The sequence below is a fragment of the Pelophylax lessonae genome, assembly GCF_965119305.1.
Source record: "Pelophylax lessonae genome assembly, chromosome: 4".
NCBI lineage: Eukaryota > Metazoa > Chordata > Amphibia > Anura > Ranidae > Pelophylax > Pelophylax lessonae.
This window is the reverse complement of record NC_138771.1, coordinates 492,338,659-492,363,550: the sequence shown is the minus strand read 5'-3', so window position 1 is coordinate 492,363,550 and position 24,892 is coordinate 492,338,659. Positions and strand designations below refer to the sequence as shown.

Genomic DNA, 24,892 nt, shown 5'->3' with positions numbered 1-24,892 from the left:
CTTTGTAAAGCATTCAGTATATAATGCTTCTTCTTGGCCGGTACTGTATTTATCACTTGTCTTGTATAATGAAGGGTTTAATCCACCTACAACAAGAAATTACATTTTGAATAGAATATAGACTTCCCTAGACAAATGCTCCTGTGAGGGGTTAAATCAGATGGTTTGGAAGCAATTTCCTGTCAGAGAGTAAACACAAATGTACACTAAAGGCGCTTTTCCACTGCATGGAACCGAACGGTTCGGCACGCTTTTGTGCTTTTCCACTGCTGGTACCGCATGGTAGTGTCGGAACGGTTCGGTACGGTTCGGTACGGCGGCGCTTTTCCACTGCATGGAACCGAACGGTACAGTACGGTACGGCTCTGAAAAAAACTTACCTATTCGATTGTGGTTCCAACAGGTACCATAACTGGTACCATATCCCACAATCCTTTGCATGCAGTCACTTCTAGCCACTGATTGGTCAGAGAATCCCACCCACCCCAATGTTATCCCACCCACTTAACTTTAGTACTACTTTAGTGGAAAAGCAAACCATACTGTACCGTACCGAACCGTTCCAACACCAACCCATGCGGTACCAGCAGTGGAAAAGCAAACCGGGCCAAGCAGGGCCGAGTAGAGCCGAGCCGGTACTTGCAGTGGAAAAGTGCCATAATCCAAAGCAAAAGTGTACCCTATAAGGACTATTTCCAGGGCAGAAAGTGCAGCATACCCATCCTGAACTCCCCTGCAGGCTCTGACACATGGTGCTGGGTTCCTTGGAGTGAGGGGGTAGCAGAGTCTACAGCATGAATATTCAGCCACAATGACCCCTGTGGTGGGATGACTATTGCACAACCAAACTGAATCAGAACTTGCTGCAGACTTGCAGAAAGTTTGCAAAGAAAGTTGATCTGGACTCATGCAATGCAGACTAGCTGAAATTGTACAACACTTGTGAAGCCTGGCAAGTCTAGCAATAGCTTAGCAAGTCTTGCAGTACAATTGCTTGCTATCTGGGCCATGGGGGCCAGGGGCAGAGAGGGTAGAGAGTAAAGTAATCCCCGCACTGCGGTTCCCGACAATTAAGTTAAAGTCCTGGCCTCTTCCATCCGTCAAAGCAATTCTCCGGAACCCTGGTGTGGAGATTACTCCGCCTGCATCCAAATGTGATTAAATAGTCCCCTTTCTGCCCCTGGCTAAACAAATGAGGCCTGAGAAGCTTTTTTTATATCGGTCCAGAAGAAGAGAGTTCCCTATGCTGCTGACAAAAAGATATACCTATGCTCAAATCCCAATAGCTTGTTCATGCATTTGAATTATTAGGTGCTAAAGAAGTGTAACCACATAGTAACACTACACATTCTGGATGGACCCTCTGCACACTGCTATACCCTTTCCAGCAAACTATGCAAGGAAAAAAAAGGGGTTATTTAGTTCACATATATTGCAATACATGTTTAAGCTGACCAACTGCATCAAAGTAATCCCTCTTCTGGCCAGTCCTATATTGCCTTGCCACTGCAAATGCTATGGGACACTATGCCAACACAGGGCATAAAAACCCAAGGTGGGGGAGAGCAACTAGGTTACAGATCTGGTCACTGACCTGCGTTGCAACAGACAAAAAGATATACCTGTGCTCAAATCCCAATAACTTGTTCATGTATTTGCCCCGTGTTGGAATGGTGTCCCATTGCATTTGCAGTGGCAAGCAGGGCCGGACTGGGAATAAAAACCAGCCCTGGAAATAATTTCATACCAGCCCCATAGCATTTTTATACCGGCCCAACAGCATAGCTTCATTTTTTTGATTATAAAAGGGAAAACCATGCATTTTAAAGCACATGTGAAGTGTGTATTATATGTAGATAAGACAGATATGAAATCACATAGGGTTTTTATTTATATATATATATATATATATATATATATATATATATATATTATACATATATACACACATACATACATATACATATATATATACATACATATGAGCAAATTCCAGTTAAAAGTGGAGCAATTATCAAGAACAGTCCACTTATTGCGATGGTGATATATTACCAGAATAAAAAATACTCAAAGTTTGCCTTTACATGAGGGTCCCCAGAGTTCCCCCTTGCACTGTAATGGGGAATGCTGCAGACTCTGGTGTAAAGGGGAACCCCAGGAACTCTGGAAATGTGACCATAGACCACCTTCCGCAGAAAGAAGGGGGGTTACTGATATAAGGGGGGCCTTTATATCAATGCCCCCCCTTACATTACTGTATTTATTTCCCCCTTACATCACTGACCCCCACTCAGACTGGTCTGGCGGAAGTGTCACTGACCTCCTCTCAGGGGGACCGTGCAGGGCTCAGTCAGTTGGCTCCCTTGTTGGCTCTGGGTTTATCCTATAGTCTTCTCTCCACAGTCCACAGACATTTGACTTCTCCCGTGACCCCCATCCCGGTGGCACTCCCACTCCCGACTCCTCTCCAGACTCCCCCTCAGAGACTGCAGACATGATAAAAGACAAGAGATGGTCATAGGCTGTGCGGACATGGTACAGGAGATGTCAGAGGTTGCAGACATGGTACAGGAGATGTCAGAGGTTTCTAGACAGGGTACAGGAGATGTCAGAGGTTGCAGACATGGTACAGGAGATGTCAAAGGCTGTGCGGACATGGTACAGGAGATGTCAGGGGCTGTGTGGACATGGTACAGGAGATGTCTTAGGCTGTGCGGACATGGTACAGGAGATGTCAGAGGTTGTGTGGACATGGTACAGGAGATGTCAGAGGCTGTGTGGACATGGTACAGGAGATGTCAGAGGTTGAAGACATGGTACAGGAGATGTCAGAGGCTGTGTGGACATGGTACAGGAGATGTCAGGGGCTGTGTGGACATGGTACAGGAGATGTCTTAGGCTGTGCGGACATGGTACAGGAGATGTCAGAGGCTGTGCGGACATGGTGCAGGAGATGTCAGAGGCTGTGCGGACATGGTGCAGGAGATGTCAGAGGCTGTGCGGACATGGTACAGGAGATGTCAGAGGCTGTGTGGACATGGTAAAGGAGATGTCAGAGGCTGGGCAGACATGGTACAGGAGATGTCAGAGGTTGCAGACATGGTACAGGAGATGTCAGAGGCTGTGCGGACATGGTACAGGAGATGTCAGAGGATGTGCGGACATGGTACAGGAGATGTCAGAGGCTGTGCGGACATGGTACAGGAGATGTCAGAGGCTGTACGGACATGGTACAGGAGATGTCAGAGGATGTGCGGACATGGTACAGGAGATGTCAGAGGCTGTGCGGACATGGCACAGGAGATGTCAGAGGCTGGGCGGACATGGTACAGGAGATGTCAGAGGTTGCAGACATGGTACAGGAGATGTCAGAGGCTGTGCGGACATGGTACAGGAGATGTCAGAGGCTGTGTGGACATGGTAAAGGAGATGTCAGAGGCTGGGCGGACATGGTACAGGAGATGTCAGAGGTTGCAGACATGGTACAGGAGATGTCAGAGGCTGTGCGGACATGGTACAGGAGATGTCAGAGGATGTGCGGACATGGTACAGGAGATGTCAGAGGCTGTGTGGACATGGTACTGGAGATGTCAGAGGCTGTGCGGACATGGTACAGGAGATGTCAGAGGCTGTGTGGACATGGTACAGGAGATGTCAGAGGCTGGGCAGACATGGTACAGGAGATGTCAGAGGTTGCAGACATGGTACAGGAGATGTCAGAGGCTGTGCGGACATGGTGCAGGAGATGTCAGAGGCTGTGCAGACATGGTACAGGAGATGTCAGAGGATGTGCGGACATGGTACAGGAGATGTCAGAGGATGTGCGGACATGGTACAGGAGATGTCAGAGGATGTGCGGACATGGTACAGGAGATGTCAGGGGCTGTGCGGATATGGTACAGGAGATGTCAGAGGCTGTGTGGACATGGTACAGATGTCAGAGGCTGTGCGGACATGGTACAGGAGATGTCAGAGGTTGCAGACATAGTACAGGAGATGTCAGAGGTTGCAGACATGATGAGGGGGGTGGGATGAGTGGCAGCAGGGGTGGTGGTGAGGGGGGTGGAATCAGTGGAAGCAGTGGTGATAGTGAGGGGGGTGGGATTGTGGCAGTGGTGGTGGTGAGGGGGGTGGGATCAGTGGCAGCGGTGATGGTGAGGGGGGGTGGGATCGGTGGCAGCAGGGGTGGTGGTGAGGGGGGTGCGATCGGTGGCAGCAGGGGTGGTGGTGATGAGGGGGGTGGGATCGGTGGCAGCGGTGGTGGTGATGAGGGGGTGCGATCGGTGGCAGCAGGGGTGGTGATGAGGGGGGTGGGGTCGGTGGAAGCGGTGGTGGTGATGAGGGGGGTGGGGTCGGTGGCAGCGGTGGTGTTGATAAGGGGGGTGGGGTTGGTGGCAGTGGTGGTGGTGAGGGGGATGGGATCAGTGGCAGGGATGGTGGGATCAGTGGCAGGGGTGGTGGGGGGGGGGTCAGTAGTGGTGGTGAGATCAGTGGAAGCTATAGTGGTGAGGGGAGATTAGTGGCAGTGGTGATGGGGGGGGTGCCATCCTCCCCACCGCCACTGCTTCCCCCCCCATCCTATCAGGAATAAGATCTGTGGGGGTGGTGAGATCAGCAGGGGGCAGTGGTGGGTGGTTGTCTGGACTGGTGGAGGTTGGAGGATGGGATCAATAATTGCAATTTGCACTGCTGAGTTTTCTTACTAAGTAACTTGGTGGTCAGTCAGACTCGATTCCCGGGTGCTATCATGCTGCTGGCGTCTGTGTAGTACACACTGTGTACTGTGTGTTGGGTACTCTCGGAGCAGTGACCGTCCGTCTTGCTGACAGTCACATAATCCACCACCGGCTCCGCACAGCTGCTCCCGCCGGCGCCAGATGTGACTTCATGCCGCTCATAGCGGCTGACGTAGGAAAGACTGTCTTCACCAGGGCTGCAGCGGCCATCACAGCGTGGGGCGCGGCGCGGTAACCAATAGCGGCCGCGGCGCGGTAACCAATAGCGGCCACGGCGCGGCAACCAATAGCGGGCGCGGTAACCAATAGCGGCCGCGTCGCGGCAACCAATAGCGGCCGCGGCGCGGCAACCAATAGCGGCCGCAATCTTAAAGCGGCCCCAGGGCCGGCGGCCCACCGGGAAATTTCCCAGTATCCCGGTAGGCCAGTCTGGCCCTGGTGGCAAGGCAGTGTAGGACTGGCCAGAAGAGGGATTACTTTGATGCAGTTGGTCAGCTTATACATGTATTGCAACAGATGTGAACTAAATATCCCTTTTTTTCATTGCATAGTTTGCTGGAAAGGGTGTAGCAGTGTGCAGAGGGTCCCTCCACAATGTGTAGTGTTACTATGTGATCACACCCCTTTAGCACCTGATAGTACATATACATGAACAAGCTATTGGGATTTGAGCACAGGTATATCTTTTTGTCTGTTGCAATGCAGGTCAGTGCCCAGATCTGTAACCTAGTTGCTCTCCCCCACCTTGGGTCTTTATGCGTGTTGGCATAGTGTCCCATAGCATTTGCAGTGGCAAGGCAGTGTAGGAATAGCCGAAGAGGGATTACTTTGACTTTGAGGGATTACTGGTCAGCTTAAACATGTATTGCAATATATGTGAACTAAATATCCCCTTTTTTTCATTGCATAGTTTGCTGGAAAGGGTGTAGCAGTGTGCAGAGGGTCCATCCAGAATGTGTAGTTCCCTATGCTGCTGTCCCTCCAGCCCTAAAATCTGGGCGTGACTATCCCAGCAAATCTGGGAACAGTAGGCAAGTATGAAACCCTTGTAAGTTTAATTTTTGTTGTCTGTGTTTATTTGAGGATCTTTCCCTTTATTTCCAGTTTTGGAGACTCAACAGAAAGTACAAGCAAATCTCCACAAATGTAATCATTTTCTAAGACAGTTGTCACAGGAACAGGAAATTACATTGGAAGATTTCCGCTCACAATTCGTTCTGATGACAGCTCTAACATTTTTGGATTTTCCAACATTTTATGTCTCAAATGGTTAAGGTGAATCAACAAAATAGGTTCCTCCCCGTCCCCAACTTGAAGCAACAAGCCATGGAGGACCAAGTCCACTCACCCCCTTCCAGGAGACAAGGCATAATAATTCCCTGATGGGCAGGAGAGATATTGTAATAATTTTCACTCAGATTTTCTCATCTCAGAAAAGGATTCATTTGCCCTTTTTATAACCAAAATTACCAGTCCTATTTGCTTATGTTTCTGAGCTAGTAAAGAAGACATATTCATAGATGTTAAAGGGCTTTGGTGGGCAATCAATTATACAGTCTTTATGACTGAACTATCAATATCTCTTGTGTCAGTAAATGTTTTTTTCCACACTTTTTGGGGTTTTTATAAGGTCTTTTAGTTCGGCATAACTGCTGTGACAGGAAAAAATTGTGATATTAGGTGAACTTGAAAGTATTTCCAGCTTACCAGGCTCTGAGAAGAAATTTGATAACTGAGTGCTCCTAAGATCAGTGGATGGGTCTCTCATAGTAGAGCTAGGCGATGTCATTGGTGCAAATAATAGTTTTTGTGGAGGCGCTATAGATTGTGAAGGTGAAACTGCCTTTCTTTTCATAGGCGTATCCTCTGAACTGCCAGGATAAAGTTGCATTAGCGAATCACCTGAAGGTGGTTTTGCAGGGGAAGAGGTGGCTGGTTTTCCCTGAATGGTATTTCCAGATTTCTTTGTATAGTATTTAGCAGATAATGTTGGGTTCACATCAGAAATCAGTTGAGCATGAGTTTCTTTTGGGCTGGTACAGTATTTATCACTTCTATTGTGTGATGAAAGGTTTACTCCGCCTAAAACAAGAAATTTTGAATGGAATATAAAAGCTATCTGAGAAAACTAACCATATTGATTTTATCCAACACATTTAGCTTTCTGCAACACTTTTGTAACAATATTTTTATTGTTGTAACAAAATAAATAACATATAAATGACGAACAAACAATGTGGGCAAAATGACATTTGAAATTACATTCAATGATGGAATCTTGAAGTATGAGGAAAGTTCCATTGAGGCTATGTCTCATTAGACAGTCAACAGTCAACAATCAGGGTTAGTGTACACATTGAATACAAGACAAGGCATGTCTTATATTTTCATAAGGCTTAAACGTAGTATTTACTGTCAATCCTTATTTTTCACAACTTGTTGAACTTCCCAGTTTGTGATATCGTATAAGAATACATTTTTCTATAAGAGAACTGTGTGTTAATGAGGGTTATGACTTCTGAGTGGTTGGGTGTTGAAGCATTAGTCTAGTGTCTTGCTATCACCGTTTTAGCCGCTACTAAGATATGTATTATTACGGTTCACATGCTGGAATGTATGTTGTCTATGCCCTGGTGTAAAATCGCAAGGGCTGGATTAGATTTGACTATTATGCCAGTGGTCTCTGATAATATTTTGAATACTTTTTTCCAAAAGCTGGTTAGGCTCTTACACAACCAGAAGGTATGCAAAAGATTTCCAACTTGCCCACAATTCTCCAGCATTGGGGGTTTTGATTTATGTAGAATTTTGATAAGCGGTATGGTGTCAAGTACCATCTTGCTATCAATTTTTGTGTTTTTTCCCAGAGGTTTACACAATGAGATGCTGAGTAAATGGATCTAATTGCAGTTAGCCATTGTTTTTCAGAGAAAGAATTTTGGAAGTCTTCCTCCCATTTAAGCATAGGTGAAGTTTTGGAGAGTTGTAGTTTGTGTTGGAGAACATTGTAAAATAATGTTATACCTTTCTTATTGGAGTTCGTGTTGGACAAGAAGTGCCAGATTATACTAGGTATGTGTATTTGTGGGGGAGGATATTTGGATAGGAAGCTTAAAATTCTGGTGTACGAGTACAGGGCTGCCTTGTTAAGATCGAATTCTAATTGTAGGTCTCGAAAACTTTTCAGACGTTCGTTATGGTATGTCACAGCAATCAGAGCAGCGCCTAAAAGGTAAAAGCAATAAAATATAAATAAAATATAGTCCATGCATAGAAGCCCGTGATTCAGAAGTGTGTAGACTCCTACAATGAGGACATAGGTGCTCTCTGTGAGACCTCCATCACCACACAAATTGACCTCTCACCTGAAAGCAAAAAGACACAAGAATATGTCTCCACTTGGATGCCTCAGAGTATAGGTGTATGTTTCCAGCAGGTATCACACTGTAATTAGCCCGATAGGGATCCTTCCCTTAAGAACCATTAAAGCCTCCACGATAAGTCAATGAACACAAACGGCAGCGAGCCCAGGCTTGGACACAGCTGCTTCCGGATGACAGCGGGTGACGTCAGTAGCTCCTCCCTCCGCACGCGTATCGTCCCCTATGGGCGGGGACTTTGTCAGCAGTATGAGAGAAGGAGGACGTCACCCGAATAAATAGGTAGGCGGCTACAGCTGATAGGCTTACATCCCCCGGACTGGTTGACCTGGTAACGGGGACGCTCCAGCACATAATACGGAAGTAAAAGTACCTTCCGGGGTCATGGCTGAAACCACTGTGCGGCTGGACATAACTTAAAAATATGGCTTAATATAGCAATACCATCCAGTGGCTATAAAATATAACCAGATGTTAAGTTTATCAATCTAGTAGCCGGAACATAAAGGGGAGATCCGGGATACCAAATATAACCCCAGATACCGGTATACTTATGTACACAAGCCAGCAATAAGCCTGCCTATAAAACAGCATTAGAGGTATGTAAAATAGAACCATACATGTAAATATATACTTATATATAGACTTATACTAACATAATATAAAATCTGGGAAGAGTAAATAAGTAAAGAAAAAAGCGTACACCTGCTGTCAACCGGATTACAAAATAAACCCCAAAAAAATAAAACAAATAATGAATCCAAAAAAATAATAATGAAATATACTCAAATCAACGGTCAGAAATAAAGCAATTCAAATCAAAATCAACATTTAACCCTCGAAGAACGGCAACTTTGGTCTCATAAATCCAGTAGGATTGAGATAGCGTAATGGTATCATGATGTTGAGTGTACGAAATACATATAATATTTTAGGGAGGCTTATCATTTTAAATGCTGCAAGTCTGCCAGCACAAGATAATTCAGTTTTTGAGAATCTACCTATGTCCTCTTCTTTGGAATTAAGTAGGGGTTTCATATTGGCGTCTAGGATTTTAGATGTCGGGGATACCGATTTAATTCCTAAGTAGGGTATATCTCGGTCAGTCCAGGAGTATGGTAAGTGTGATGAAAGGTGTTTACGGGTTTCTACATGGATCCCAAGGTTAAGTATCAAGAATTTAGAAAAGTTCACCCTGTAGTATGAGATGTTACTGAAGTCTTGGAGGATTTTATGTGTGATAGGGAGTGAAACTATGGAGTTTGTCAGCATTAAGATGACATCATCAGCAAATAAATTAATTTTGTGTGCTTTTTTAAATTTAAATCCTGATATTAGAGGGTGAGATCGAATGGATTCTGCTAGGGGTTCTATCATGAGGTTGAAAATTGATGGAGAAAGGGGACAGCCTTGGCGAGTTCCGTTAGTTATTAGAAATGGTTTGGATAGTAGACCTGAAGTGAGGACCCTGGCAGATAGAGTGGAGTAAAGGGCCATGATTGCTGACAAGAATGAGCCCTTAAAGCCAAATTTAGACAGTACCACTTCCATGGACTCTATCAAATGCCTTCTCCGTGTCAATAGAGAGAAGCAGAGAAGGCGTTCAACTCTGCTCAGCATGGTGCATGAGGTTGATCAGGCGTCTGGTGGCTTTTGTGTAAACTTTCACATACGTGTTTAGGAGTAAAATGGGCCTGAAATTAGCTGGAGTATTGTCTTCCCTGGTTTAGGTAGGGTGGATATATGGGCTTGGAGCATTTCGTGGGGGAATGATGAGGTTTTGATAGCATTAGAGAAAGTTGGAAGGAGGAAGGGTGTAAGTATATTTTTGAAGGAGCACAGGTATTCATTTGTTAATCTATCTGGGCCAGGAGATTTATTCAGGGGGAGGAAGTCAATCGTTTTCTTGATTTCCCCTTCCATGAAGGGAGCATTAAGAGTGTCCAGTTGGGCTTCGTTTAAGGTAGGCACATTGAGGTTTGCAAGGAATTGTTGTATTTTTATGTTAGGCGGTTGAGGCATGACGGAGTCACTGTTTAAGTTGTATAATGAATGATAGTAATCTGCAAAGGCATTCGCAATTTCTTGTGGGTTTATGAGTTTGTTCTTGGTGTAAGGGTGGAACAAAACTGCAATTCTTCATAGAGCTTTTGGCTTTCAGTCTATTTGCTAGAAATTTGCCTGCTTTGTTGTTGAGAGCATAATGTTTAATTTTTAAGCGGGCTATATACTTGTCTTGTTGTTCACACAACAATCTTCTCAGATCATTCCTTAGAATATACAATGTGGATGCATTATCTTGTGAGGGGGATGTTTTATTAAGGGCATCAAGAAAATGGATTTCTGCTATGAGCACCTCCAGTTTGGTTGTGTACAACTTTTTCGCTCTAGCCCTCAATTAAATAAATATGCCCCTAATAAACGCTTTATGAGCATTCCACATGATAAAGGGGTCTGTTTCCGGAAGATCGTTATGTGAGAAGAATTCTTGGAGGAATTCATTGATATATTTTTGGTATTCGGGGTTTAAAACTATAGAGTTATTGCATCCCCATATGTATGTGGAGGGATGTGCTTTGGCGTCTGTAATGGACATATATATAGCTGCATGGTCTGACCAGATAGTGAAGTCAGATATTGTAGAAGTCAATATTTTTTTGTAGCAAGTGTTTGTCTACTAGGAACATATCTATGCGGGTATATGTATTTTGTCTGGAAGAGAAGTACGTGAAGTCACCTTAATTTGTACATCCTCCATATGAATAAGATTGCCCAAGGACGGCACCCTGAAGGAGGTGAACATGACATGATCCGCTACCAGGTTGAAATCACCACACATTACTAGATGACTTTCACGAACTTTAGATATTTTAGTAAATTAATTGCGTAAAAATGTCAGCTGGTGTGAGTTGGGGGCATAAATATTAGCAATGGTATAAATACAATCATTAATTTTGCAAACAAGCAAAATATTACTACCCTCCTTGTCTAGGATATCCTTGGAAAGGGTAAATGTGACCGAGTCTTTCACTGCTACCATTACACCTCTTTCTTTGCTTGCATTGAAGCCAAGAAGATATATGGGTAGTTCTTGTGGGTGCAGGGAGGTGTGCGAGTGGAAGTGAGTTTCTTGAATGGCAATGATATCCGGATTGTTAGTCGTTTCTTCCTTACAGAGAGAATGTCGTTTCGCAGGATGATTCAGTCCTTGAATGTTTAAGGATATAAATTTAAGATTTAAGGTTCATTTGTGTATTGAGTATTGATATAAATCGCGATATTCCATATGAGGGCTGAGGAGAAGTTTGATGAGTTGAGTTTGATTATTGGAATAGGGACAGACATTTTAGAAGTTGTTGGTAAGAAGGTAGAAGATGTGTACATAGTTAGATGGATCCTCATTGAGCTTGTGTAGTAGTTCACTTTTAGGAAATGTGACGTCAGATTGTAAGAGTTTGTAACGTGTAATCATCAACAGGTAGTTTCTCCAAAAGGCATGTAACTTGATAGAGAATGGGGGTTGTATCCAAAAGTGCATTGGTAGGAGAAAGGGAGTCATAGTCAGATTAGAAGCATAAGTTGCCCAAATTAAGGACAGAAACAAAGAAAACATCAACGAATAAAAAATATAAAAAAAGGTCCATATTGAACCTTGAGTGCAGCAATCGCTGCCTATTTCATGGGGTTTTGAGTACGGTGGTAAGTACTCTATTTGGGTCCAGTGCCCTGTGGCTCCGGGAATGGCATGGTGATATATTATCTAGGATTTGCGTGATGGTGGCTTGGATTTCCTTGCGACAATCTGCCAGTCTGGTTGAACGTGTTTGGGTTGTTGACACATGGGGATGGGTAATGTACTGTAGATTGGAGATAAGGAATTATTCCCCATTGTCAGAGGAGGCGCATGCCTTCATCTAAGGTGTCGATTACGGTGGATGTCCCATGATGTGTCACGCAGAGTTTGGCTGAATATTTCCACTTGTAGATAATTTTATTGTTTCGCAGGGCTTTAGTTATGGTGTTTAGGTTCTGTCGAGAAAAGTCAGGGAGGACTTGGATATTAGCTGCTTGTTCTGGTAGTTGGTTGTTGCGTCGAAAGGCTTCCAATAGTTTCTCCTTCACCTGGTAGAAATGGATTCTCATGAGGACATTGCGCGGTATTTCTTGTGGTAGGAAGGAGGGCTTTGGGATACGATGTATCCTGTCAATAGTAAGGTCTGTTGACGTAAGATTAGGTAGCATCACTTTAAACAGATCGTGAACATAGTGTGGTAATTTATTGGTTTGAAAGGTTTCTGGAATGCCCCTAATTTTAATGTTTTTTTGCGGCGTGATCTGTCCTTTTTTTTTCTTCTATTGAATAGGGATGGAGATACATGACAAAAAGCCCCCTCGTGTATCTCACTCAAGGTCCTCCCCCCTCCTTTTTTGCTACGCAATACAGGGATGGAGAGACATTGCTCTGGCTGATTGGTTGATATAATATTTATTATGTTACCGCATGTGATGGCATACATTTCCCAGCCCCACTTGCTGTGCCACATATTCCCCCTAGACCAATCAATAGTACTATTATCATAATTATTTCATTTTTATGTTTCCAACATTTTACCATACTGCACCTGGACATGCACTGTCTGTTTCGACTGACCATACGATGTCTCACCCGGGAGCTGTGATGCGCAACGGGATTCCTCCTTCTCTCCCTCCACCCTCCTGGCATGGGATGGTTGGTGGGCGGTCCCGCTGTGCATCGGCGCCATGCCCTGCGCCGATGCTTGGCGTCATTTTGGCGCCAAGCGCTGACGGCTGTTTATTCATCGTAGTGTATATTAGGCGGCCCGCGGGACGGTTCTACCATTGTCTCCTCCGTTTCTGCGGTTTCCCTACTATGATACACCGACGTGACGCTGGGACTACAGTGATTGGCAGCCATTTGCGATGTTTGGACACAATGTGGTTTGAGCTCTGGGATCCATTTCCTTGGTAACTTGCTCTCTATCTCCCACTATGGTTATGCCCCATTGGCACTTGCTCTTTGGGGATATTTTGACTCTAGTTCACTCTGGGTCCCACATCTTTGTCCCCCTCTTCCCCCCTCCAGCTCCCTTTCATCATCATAGTTGCAATTTCCTTATACTCATTTATTTTTTTAGATATATATCACACATCTACTCTTGAAGAAGTGGCGTTGTCAGGACCCGGACTTGAACCTGGGACCTCCATGGTGTCTGGCAATGACTCTACTCACTGAGCTACCTGGAATGCTGGACAGCTCCCTGGACAAATCCTTGAATGATCCTGCTGTGAATCTTTATTGCCTTGAACCTTGAACCCTTTGCTCCTCCCATGAACTTCCTGTTATAAACCATGTCTTTGCACTTCCTGGTCGCCAGAATATTGTGCCTTCAACAGCCGATATCTCGCTTGTCTCTCCTGCTGCCGTCTGTATCTTTGCTACCATCCGTTATCGACACTTGGCTTGTTCCTCGACTACTCTTCTGTTTGATCCCAACCTGCAACTACTGGTTACCGACCTTTGGCTACTCCTTGACTACGCTTCAGCTTAATCCCTATCTGCTACTGGACTCTGACTTGCTCACTTCCTGGTGGGGCGATCTTGAGGACCGCGACCTGGTGCTAACACGCAGCAAAATCCATCTCCACCTTCAGGAGCGCTGGTGAAGACCGGTTAGTACTTAGACTCCGCACCTCAGGTGAGCCTGCGTCATCTGCCTGGGTGACCTGTCAGTGTTCCTATCCTGCTGGTTCCTGTGTGACCTGCGACTGCTATAGCTACTGGTCTTCGAGCCTGACCCCGGATCGTGACAGAATATTCTGGCCCAAAATATGGAGGCCGCTATAGCAAGCATCGTGACTCCTCTTAGGCAACAAATTGCTGAGCTGCAAGAATTTGGTGTTACCTGCCAAGAAAAAGTTAATAAACTAGAAAGTCTATTGGAAAGACAACAGAAGGAGATTCATGCTCTGCAGAGACTACTACTGGACCGAGGTGATACTATCACACATATGCCTCAGCCTTTACCATCCAAGTTTAATGGAGACCGCCATCATTACAGGGGTTTCCTAAATCAGTGTCGTTTATATTTTCAAACACACCCTGCTGCATTTCCTTCTGAGAAGAGAAAGGTAACCTTGATTCTCGAACTTCTGACTGGAGAAGCTCTAGCTTGGGCCTCCCCATATATTGAGCAGGACAGTGCTATTTTAAATAATCTGCAGACCTTTTTGACCGCAATGGATCAGGTTTTTGATGATCCCAACCGCTGTGCTACTGCTGAAGCAAAGCTGCATAGTATGAGGCAGGGAAGACGCTCTGTCGCTGAGTACACAGCAGAATTCAGATGTTGGGTTGCAGATACTACTTGGAACCCTGCTGCGCAAAAGAGTCAGTTCCGCCGAGGGCTTTCTGAACAGGTAAAGGATGAGCTCGCTAGAGTTGAGACTCCTGATGATCTTGATGCCTTCATCCAATTATGTATCAAAATTGATCAGAGACTTACAGAAAGGAGGAAGGAGAGGCTGGGAATGTTTGCAAGTAAGAGTGGCATGCGTTTCTCTGCTACTCCATTTGTTCAGCAGGATTTCAAAGTTGCTCCTAATTCTAACACTCCTGAGCCAATGCAGGTAGATGCAATTAAGAGATCCATTTCCATTCAGGAGAAAGAAAGAAGACGTTCTGAGAACCTATGTCTTTACTGTGGAGATTCTGGTCATTATGCAATTAACTGCCCTAACAAGGTCAGAAGAACAATTGCATCGGTTGATGTGACCACGCCTGAACAAATAAACTCCATTAGCCAGTCCATCTCCCCGTTGGTCCAGGAAGAAAATAAAGTAAATTCTTCACTACCTCATTTTGTCCTCCCTATTAAACTTATCTCTGAGGGCATTGAGATTCCTTGCTCTGCTATGCTGGACTCTGGGGGGGAACTTTATGGACATAGACTTTGCCAAAAAAATATGATTCAGACAAGAAATAAATTAGCCCCAGTCGATATGGAGACAGTGGATGGTTCACCCTTAACTTCAGGACCTGTTACCCATGAAACAGTCCCTTTGGTTCTCCAATTTGAGGCTAACCATCGTGAGACCATCAGTTTTCAGCTGATTACGTCACCTAAATTTCCTGTGATCTTGGGCATCCCTTGGTTTTCCACCCATAATCCCTCAATCAATTGGGAAGCACGCGTTATAAATTTTACATCCCCCCATTGTGAGGAATACTGTAGAGAGCCTTGTCCAATTAGTTCTCCACAGATTAAGGAAACGCAGTTGGATGTGGTTACAGCAAAGTCATATCTCAAACTGCCTCCACAATACCATGAGTTTCAGGATGTCTGTGATAAGAAGAACGCCGACCAGTTACCTCCTCATCGCCCATGATTGCCCCATTGAGCTACTCCCAGGTGCAGAAATACCTTTCGGCCGCCTATTCAATTTATCAGAACCTGAATTAAAGGTGCTCAGGGAGTGGCTTGATGAGAATTTAGAGAAGGGGTTTATTAGACACTCAACATCCCCTGCTGGAGCAGCCTTGTTCTTTGTTGAAAAGAAAGACTCTACCTTACGTCCTTGCATTGATTACAGACACATGAATAAAGTTACTATTAAAAACCGTTATCCTCTCCCGTTGATCTCTGAAATGTTGGAAAGACTTCGTTCTGCCAAGATTTTCACAAAGCTTGACTTGCGGGGGGCTTATAACCTTGTTCGTATCCGCCAAGGAGATGAATGGAAAACCGCCTTTAGAACCAGATACGGACACTTCGAGTCCTTGGTTATGCCTTTTGGTCTTTGTAATGCCCCTGCAACCTTTCAACACTTCATCAACGATGTTTTTCGAGATCTGTTGGACCAATTTGTAGTTGCTTATTTGGATGACATCCTCATTTTTTCCAATAACCTAGAGGAGCATCGCAAGCATGTTTGCACTGTCCTTGAAAGATTAAGGCAGAATCGACTTTATATCAAATTGGAGAAATGTGAGTTTGAACAAACCCAGATCCAGTTTCTGGGGTATATTATTTCACCAGATGGAGTAAGCATGGATCCTGAGAAGATTAGAGCAGTAGTAGATTGGCCTGTCCCTGCAAACGTTAAGGAAATTCAAAGATTCATCGGGTTTGCCAATTTCTACAGGAAATTCATCAGAAATTTCTCTAAGGTGATAGCTCCGATTACACAGCTGACAAAGAAAGGGGTGCCCTTTGTGTGGTCATCTAATGCTCAGGCTGCTTTTGATAAGTTAAAGACTCTGTTCACTTCTGCACCAGTATTGGTACATCCCAATCCTGAGCTACCTTTTGTAGTGGAAGTGGATGCTTCTGACTCTGCTGTGGGAGCTATCCTTTCACAACGAAGCGGTGAAAAGATGCAGCTTCATCCTTGTGCTTACTTTTCTCGTTTAATGTCTTCAGCCGAGAGGAATTATGACATAGGGAATAAGGAGTTACTGGCAATTGAGGAAGCCTTTTCTGAATGGAGGCATTTGCTGGAAGGTACTAAGCATCCTGTGACCGTTCTCACTGATCACAGAAATCTAGAATTCATTTGTTCGGCCAAAAGATTGTCTTCTAGACAAGCACGTTGGTCGCTGTTCTTTTCTAGATTTAATTTTATTATCTCATATAGACCTGGGTCAAGAAATGGTAAGGCTGATGCCTTATCACGGATGTTGTCTGGGCCTTCCCAGGAGAACAATGCTGAATGCACAATCCTGTCTCAAAAGAACTTCCTAGGTGTCACAAGTTCAAAGGCATTCTTGAGTCTCCTCAAAGAAGGTTACGAGAATGACTCACTCCTCAATAATCCTCCTATGGACATCAGTCTTGAGTTCAAGAATGGCTTTTGGATTAAAACGCATCGCCTCTATGTACCTGAGTCTGCTCGGGTTGAAGTCCTCCGGTTGAGTCATGACTCAAAACTTGCTGGACATTTTGGAGTTTCTAAAACAGAGGAACTTTTATCACGCTCCTTTTGGTGGCCTGGGTACAAGAAAGATGTTAAAAGGTATGTAGCCTCGTGCCTGACCTGTGCACGCAATAAGACACCCCGAGCTTCTCCTTTGGGGTTGCTCCAACCACTCCCTATCCCATCAAGACCATGGGGGTCAATTTCTATGGACTTTGTGGTTGATTTACCCCCCTCAAAAGGAATGACCACTATCTTGGTGGTCGTTGACCGCCTCACCAAGATGGCTCACTTTATACCAGTTAAGGGGGTACCCTCTTCGGAACAAACTGCAGAGTTGATGGTTCGAGAAATCTTTAGACTACATGGAATTCCTGAAGACGTTGTGTCAGATCGAGGAGTACAGTTTACTTCAAAGTTTTGGAAAAGCTTTTGCTCAGCTTTAGGAGTAGCAATCAACCTGTCTTCTGCTTTTCATCCTCAGTCTAATGGTCAGACTGAGAGGACCAATCAAACTTTAGAACAGTACCTTCGATGTTTTGTTAGTTATCTTCAGGATGACTGGGTGGACTATCTTCCCACGGCAGAGTTTTCTTACAACAATTCTAGACATAGCTCAACCTCTCAAAGCCCGTTTTTCTTAAACAATGGTTATCATCCAGTTTTAATTCCTGATCTCCCTATCTCAACTCCAATTCCTGCTGTAGCCAACAGATTAACTATGTTGCAAGAGATTCAGGAGAAATTAATTGAGACTTTGAAGGAGGCTCAGGAATGTTACAAGAAGGCTGCTGATAGACATCGCCGATCACTTCCTACCTTTCAAGTGGGTGACAAGGTTTGGTTATCAACCAAAAATTTGAAGGTCCATGTTCCATCTGCAAAGTTGGGACAAAAGTTTGTGGGACCTTTCCAGATTTCTGCTCAGGTCAACCCAGTCACTTTCCGTTTAAAACTTCCCGACAGTATGAGAATTCACCCAGTTTTTCACATATCACTGCTCAAGCCATTTAAGGAAAATCCCTTTCCTGGAAGAATTCTTCCGCCTCCTCCACCCGTTGAAGTACAGGGTGAAGAAGAATTTGTAGTGGAGAGAATTCTTGATTCCAGGATGTTTAGGAATAAATTACAATATCTGGTTCAATGGGAAGGATATGGACCAGAAGAAAATTCCTGGGAGCCAGAAGAAAATGTTCATGCCCCTAGATTAACAAAGGAGTTCCACCAGAGGTTTCCTCTTAAACCTGGTCCTAAGACGTCCAGCGGACGTCCTGGGAGGAGGGGAGTACTGTCAGGACCCGGACTTGAACCTGGGACCTCCATGGTGTCTGGCAATGACTCTACTCACTGAGCTACCTGGAATGCTGGACAGCTCCCTGGACAGCTCCCTGGACAAATCCTTGAATGATCCTGCTGTGAATCTTTATTGCCTTGAACCTTGAACCCTTTGCTCCTCCCATGAACTTCCTGTTATAAACCATGTCTTTGCACTTCCTGGTCGCCAGAATATTGTGCCTTCAACAGCCGATATCTCGCTTGTCTCTCCTGCTGCTGTCTGTATCTTTGCTACCATCCGTTATCGACACTTGGCTTGTTCCTCGACTACTCTTCTGTTTGATCCCAACCTGCAACTACTGGTTACCGACCTTTGGCTACTCCTTGACTGCGCTTCAGCTTAATCCCTATCTGCTACTGGACTCTGACTTGCTCACTTCCTGGTGGGGCGATCTTGAGGACCGCGACCTGGTGCTAACACGCAGCAAAATCCATCTCCACCTTCAGGAGCGCTGGTGAAGACCGGTTAGTACTTAGACTCCGCACCTCAGGTGAGCCTGCGTCATCTGCCTGGGTGACCTGTCAGTGTTCCTATCCTGCTGGTTCCTGTGTGACCTGCGACTGCTATAGCTACTGGTCTTCGAGCCTGACCCCGGATCGTGACAGGCGTACATAGTCCACGAAATGCGTTGAGTCCCATAATGTCATGATTTGTATCATAATACTTTTTACCCTTTGGAATCTTTGCCTTGTTGATTGACATGTACCTGGATCTGGGGACCACTTACCAGTTCACTTATCATTTTGTATTTTACATTATTATATATGTATGTATGTATCAATAAATGTATTTATTTTTGTCCAACTAGCCTTGCAATGTCTCTCATTCAAAGTCCCAACTTCCCCCTTTTTTTCTTCTATTGAATAGGGATGGAGATACACGACAAAAAGCCCCCTTGTGCATTTCACTCAAAGTCCCACACCTCCCCCCTCCTTTTTTGATCTGTCCTCAAGGTCTGCTATTTTATTTTTCATGTTCGCCATTTCTTCTTGATGGGAAGTATGTGAATCTACCAAGGTATTTTAAGAGGAAGTGATTTCGCTCATTTTGTTTTCCACCCGATCCACTCTCCCTCCCAAGTCCTGTATTTCTCTTTGGCAGTGGGTAAGTGATGAAAGTATATTGGCTTGTATAGATGAGTGTAGCAAGATTAACATTTCTTTTAGGGTGGTATCCGATACTGGTTAGCCAGTAGTAGGGAATGCTGTAAAAGAGCCCTGAGTGGGTGTTGTTCAGAGGGATTTTGCATGGTTTGCGCTCACCTCCATTGATGGTTTGGTCTCTGAGTCTGCATCATGCTCTCTCCTCAGTCTTGATTTAACTGGACTCTGCGTTGAGGGTGTGGAGTCTCCTGACTATTCAGCAGCGTGTGTCTCTGCCAGTGCAGGGTGCAGTGTATTCCCCTGTGTATTGTGAACAGCCAGGGCTGCTGCTAGAGGGCTGGAGTCTACTCTGTGTATCCCATCCCCGCCACCATTTTGTTGGAGACCAGCCCTGGCGGAGGAGAAGAACTCAGGGAGTTTTTTAACTAGCATGGTCTCCGTACGCCTCCTCCTCATCTCCTGTCCACGGTTCGGGTGCTTCGCTGTGTGGAGAGATCTGTGTGAAGCTGCCGGCAGGTCTGATAGATGCCGTAGATGTTGATGTTCCTGGGCACGCACAGGAGCTCCTGAACTATGCGGCCATCTCACTCTGCGGTCGCCACAGCCCCCCCCCCCCCCCCCGCAACACTTTTGATGCCAATGCCATACTTTAATTTAACACATATGAGAGCTGTAGTTGTCATGGCCAAATTAAACACAAAAACAAACTAGTAACTAGTAACAGCAAGCATGTACACTGATCCCAAGGTTTTACAAGATGCAGATATTAACTACACATTCTGCACTGTAAAGAAACAGTGGAAAAACACTACATGCATAAAAATTTAAAGAGAAGTACGGCCAAAGCTTTTTTTGGCCATACTTCTCTTCTGGGTCACAGGAATGCATTTACTTGTGCTCTCCTGTGACCCAGAATCAGCCGACAGCAAGCTAAAACCAGCTGTCAGCTGAGGTCACAGAGCTGCTTCAGGCTCTGGATCCCCTGATGCCTGACTGGCAGCTGACTCAGCCTCTCAACCAGCTGTTCACGCCCCCTCCCTAGTTAGGTAGGCACTCCAGTGAGTGGTTAAATCAGGTGGTGAGGAAGCAATATAACACTTCATCACCGTCTGTTAAATGCTCTCTGAAAAATGACTCATTGTGGATTGCCTTTCAGAAGGCGACACAAACTTACACTAATACAAAGCAATAGTACCCTCCGTAAGGTCTATTTCCAAGGCTGAAAGTGCAGCATACTCACACTTACCTGCAGGCTCTGACACATGGTGCGGGGCTCCCTGCAGAAAAGAGGAAGCAGAGCGGGGACTCCATACTTTTAGGGGGCTAGGGACAGAAAGGTGACTATTTAATGCCTTTTGGGGACAGGAGGAGTAATCTGTAGATAATTTTGGCCTCACACAATATACATTTGGTGGATAAACATGATCTTCTTTTGGGGTGAAGGAGCCTTCTTTCTTGGATTCAGAAGGTATTCCTAAATTTTGAAATTCCATTGGTTTGATTGCAGGCAGAGATGTAGTCACAGATAAAATACTTAGACAGCATCAATAGATGGTACAGATCTTGATCCTTCTAATGGTTTGACCACACTGGAGAAAGATGAGACCGATGGAAGTGGTGCCCTAAAGATGTTTATAACAAGATATATTTTAAAAACATTCATAATTTAAATATTGTTTTTATAAAGTAATTCAGACCAAGTTTTACATCTACGAAGGATAACCCTTCATATTTGAGCAACGGCACCTTCCATATTTCAATTCTCGTTCTTGTAAATAAAGATGTCACATTTTGCCAATCCAATTACATCATTAAAAACAGTACTAGATCTCTTAAATTGAAAACAATTATTTAAAAATAAATATTACTAGTTCCCTGAGAACTCATGGGTAAAGGCCATCTGGTCGTGGGCCTTATCAAATTTACTGTATATAATGATTTTTGGAGCTTGAGAAAGTTAAACCACTGCAGTACATTTGTAATTGTGTCACAACAATCATCCTAGTTTATGTAATGGGCAACAGAAAAATGCTGTCCTTATTTGTGTTTTTTATTCACTCCAATAGTGCAGAACCCCATTATAGGTACATAGCAGTCATCCAAACAAGAAATAAAACATGCACAATATGGTCAAAAATCTGTAGACACCTGACCATTACATCTTTATGAGCTTGTTGGACATCCCTTTCCAAAACCATGGGTATTCATATGGAGTTAACCCCTTTGTGGTTATATTCTATTCCGAGAAGCCTTTTTACAAAATTTTGGAGTGTGTCTGTGAGAACTTCTGCCCATTTATGCTTTTAGGTACTGATGCTGGGTGAGAATACCTTCTGTGACGGTACTCACCGTCCAGGGCTGGCCCAGGACATTGTGCTGCCTGGATCCGAGAATGAAATGCTGCCCCCCCCCCTCCCAAAAAAAAAAATTCACGCCCTCCAAGAGGCCCCCACATTCTATAGGACTATGAAAGCAGTCAGAGGAGTGTGAGTGTGTACGGAGTGACAGCAAGAGCAGGACAGAGCAGTAGACACTGGGCAGATGAGCGCACAAGGCGTTCTACTGTCTATAGTGCCACAGTGCCCTGCAGGGCTGCGAGCATGGTACAGGAGAATGCAGTGCTGCGGGCATGGTACATGAGAATGCAGGGCTGCGGGCATGGTACAGGAGAATGCAGTGCTGCGGACATGGTACATGAGAATGTAGGGCTGCGGGCATGGTACAGGAGAATGCAGTGCTGCGGACATGGTACAGGAAAGCAGTCAGAGGAGTGTGAGTGTGTACGGAGTGACAGCAAGAGCAGGACAGAGCAGTAGACACTGGGCAGATGAGCGCACAAGGCATTCTACTGTCTATAGTGCAACAGTGCCCTGCAGGGCTGCGAGCATGGTACAGGAGAATGCAGTGCTGCGGGCATGGTACATGAGAATGCAGGGCTGCGGGCATGGTACAGGAGAATGCAGTACTGCGGGCATGGTACATGAGAATGTAGGGCTGCAGGCATGGTACAGGAGAATGCAGTGCTGCGGACATGGTACAGGAGAATGCAGGGCTGCGGACATGGTACAGGAGAATGCAGTGCTGCAGACATGGTACAGGAGAATGTAGGGCTGCGGGCATGGTACAGGAGAATGCAGGGCTGTGGACATGGTACAGGAGAATGTAGGGCTGCGGACATGGTACAGGAGAATGTAGGGCTGCGGGTATGGTACAGGAGAATGCAGGGCTGCGGGCATGGTACAGGAGAATGCGGGGCTGCAGGCATGGTACAGAAGAATGCAGGGCCATGGGCATGGTGCAGGAAAATGCGGGGCTGCGGGCATGGTACAGGAGAATGCGGGGCTGCGGGCATGGTACAGGAGAATGTGGGGCTGCGGGCATGGTACAGGAGAATGCGGGGCTGCAGGCATGGTGCATGAGAATGCAGGGCTGCGGGCATGGTGCAGGAGAATACGGGGCTATGGGCATGGTACAGGAGAATGCAGGGTGCGGGCATGGTGCATGAGAATGCAGGGCTGTGGGCATGGTGCAGGAGAATGCGGGGCTGTGGGCATGGTGCAAGAGAATGCAGTGCTGCGGGCATGGTAGAGGAGAATGCGGGACTGCTTCACACAGTCAGACTCATAGCAGATGCTAATATCATCAGCTCAACCACCTGTCTTCCACACATTGTTGAATATGCTGATTTACTCACCTGTTATCTACTGTGGGATCTGTGTTTACACTTATGATAATGTGTATTGTGTGTTTCGGAGACAGCAGTCTGCTAGTTAATTGGCTCAGGTTGATTTTAAAGGGATCAAAAGCGATTTAGGTCCTGGTGACCTAAGGCCATCTGGTAAGAGGCAGAAATTGCCTATTTTATCAAGAGCACATTGGAACACAAAATCACGTTGAAGAATTAATTTATTATTCACGGACTGTTTCACCTGCCGCACAATAATTTTGTGTATCACACATTTTATTATCTAATATATGTTTTACACTATTTATATTGATATTATCACTATTTAAATTTTTTAACTAATAATCACAAGTGTCACCCATTTGTATTATTTTAGCTACCACAAAAAGTCACGTTTATTGCACACAGCTTGTGACAAATTATTTGGATATTATCAATAAGTTCATTTGCATTTTCTACACAATAAGGTATCATTATTTGAGTTTATACCCATATTTATTCACTGGTTGCACTTTACTGGATAACGATATCAGCATATATATCAGGATTTGATCTAAATTGTAGAAAACCACACTGATTTTCTCCACAACCATAGCGCCCATTTTTCATTGTTATCACTTTCATTTTTTGGTACTTTGCCATAAAAATAAAAAGGGCAGCAGGTCTTTCATAGGGCCATTTAATATAAAAAAAAACAGGCGCCTTCACTCTGAGAATTAATAGATCTGACCAGACCTGAAAAATAAATTGCTGCTCCGCTACTACAGCAAAGCAAGCCTAGGGCATGGCACTACATTTGTTTAGAAAACAGATGAAACCCCTATCTCAGGATTGGCATCACTGTTACAGTTTGCTTTTCCAGCTCTCTAATGTGTTCTTTCAGAATTAACACATTGTTACACCTGCTGGAGCAGTAGTCCATGTGAAATTGTAGCTTTATTTGTTTTACATGTGAAACTCTCTGGACTAATGAGCAAAACGTTAACCTTGTAATCAATCCTAATCCCAGCTCCAACATATGCTTAGAGAGATACAGTACAGCAACATTTGGAAATATGTATATATAATTAATAAATATCCACACAGGTAGCACAGACACCATGGATTTTGTTAAGGCAGATGTTGATTGTCCAAAAACAGGATGGGAGGTGTGGAAGATATAGAACAGTGGTTCTCAACCTTCCTAATGCTGCGACCCTTTAATACAGTTCCTCATGTTGTGGTGACCCCCAACCATAAAATTATTTTCGTTGCTACTTCATAACTGTAATTTTGCTACTGTTATAAATCGTAATGTAAATATCTGATATGCAGGATGTACTGTATTTTCATTGTTATAAATTGGTGCAGGGGCTGCAGGCATGGTGCAGGAGATGCAGGGGCCTCGAGCATTGTACAGGAGATGCAGGCGCTGCGGGCATGGTGTAGGAGATGCAGGGGCTGCGGGCATGATGCAGGGCTGTGGGCATGGTACATCCAGAGATGTGGGCATGGTACAGGAGAGGCAGTGCTGCGGGCATAGTACAGGAGATGCAATGCTGCAGGAATGGTACAGGAGATTCTCCTGGAGGAAATGCAGGGGCTGGTGAGGCGCCTTGGCTTTGCATTTAAAAATGGTCCCGCCCGATGCCAACACGTCACCGCGCATGTCCCGTCTGCCCGAGAATAGCCGAGCATGTACAGGCTTTTCTGAGTGGCGGCTGCGCATGCGCATTGTA

At 45.0% G+C, this 24,892-nt stretch overlaps 1 protein-coding gene across 1 annotated transcript in view; it reads right to left on the bottom strand.

Annotated features, from left to right (window-relative positions):
* The window catches only part of LOC309552719 (uncharacterized protein), a gene marked incomplete at its 5' end in the record, with an annotated part of 70,962 nt that extends 58,604 nt beyond the window's left edge, over window positions 1-12,358 (bottom strand). The window contains 4 exons of the mRNA XM_082253643.1: window positions 6,639-6,818; window positions 7,761-7,961; window positions 11,096-11,323; window positions 12,025-12,358. Coding sequence (XP_082109769.1) covers window positions 6,639-6,818; window positions 7,761-7,961; window positions 11,096-11,323; window positions 12,025-12,358 — 943 coding nt within the window. The remainder of the gene's footprint in view (window positions 1-6,638; window positions 6,819-7,760; window positions 7,962-11,095; window positions 11,324-12,024) is intronic.
* Between the last annotated feature and the right edge of the window lie 12,534 nt (window positions 12,359-24,892).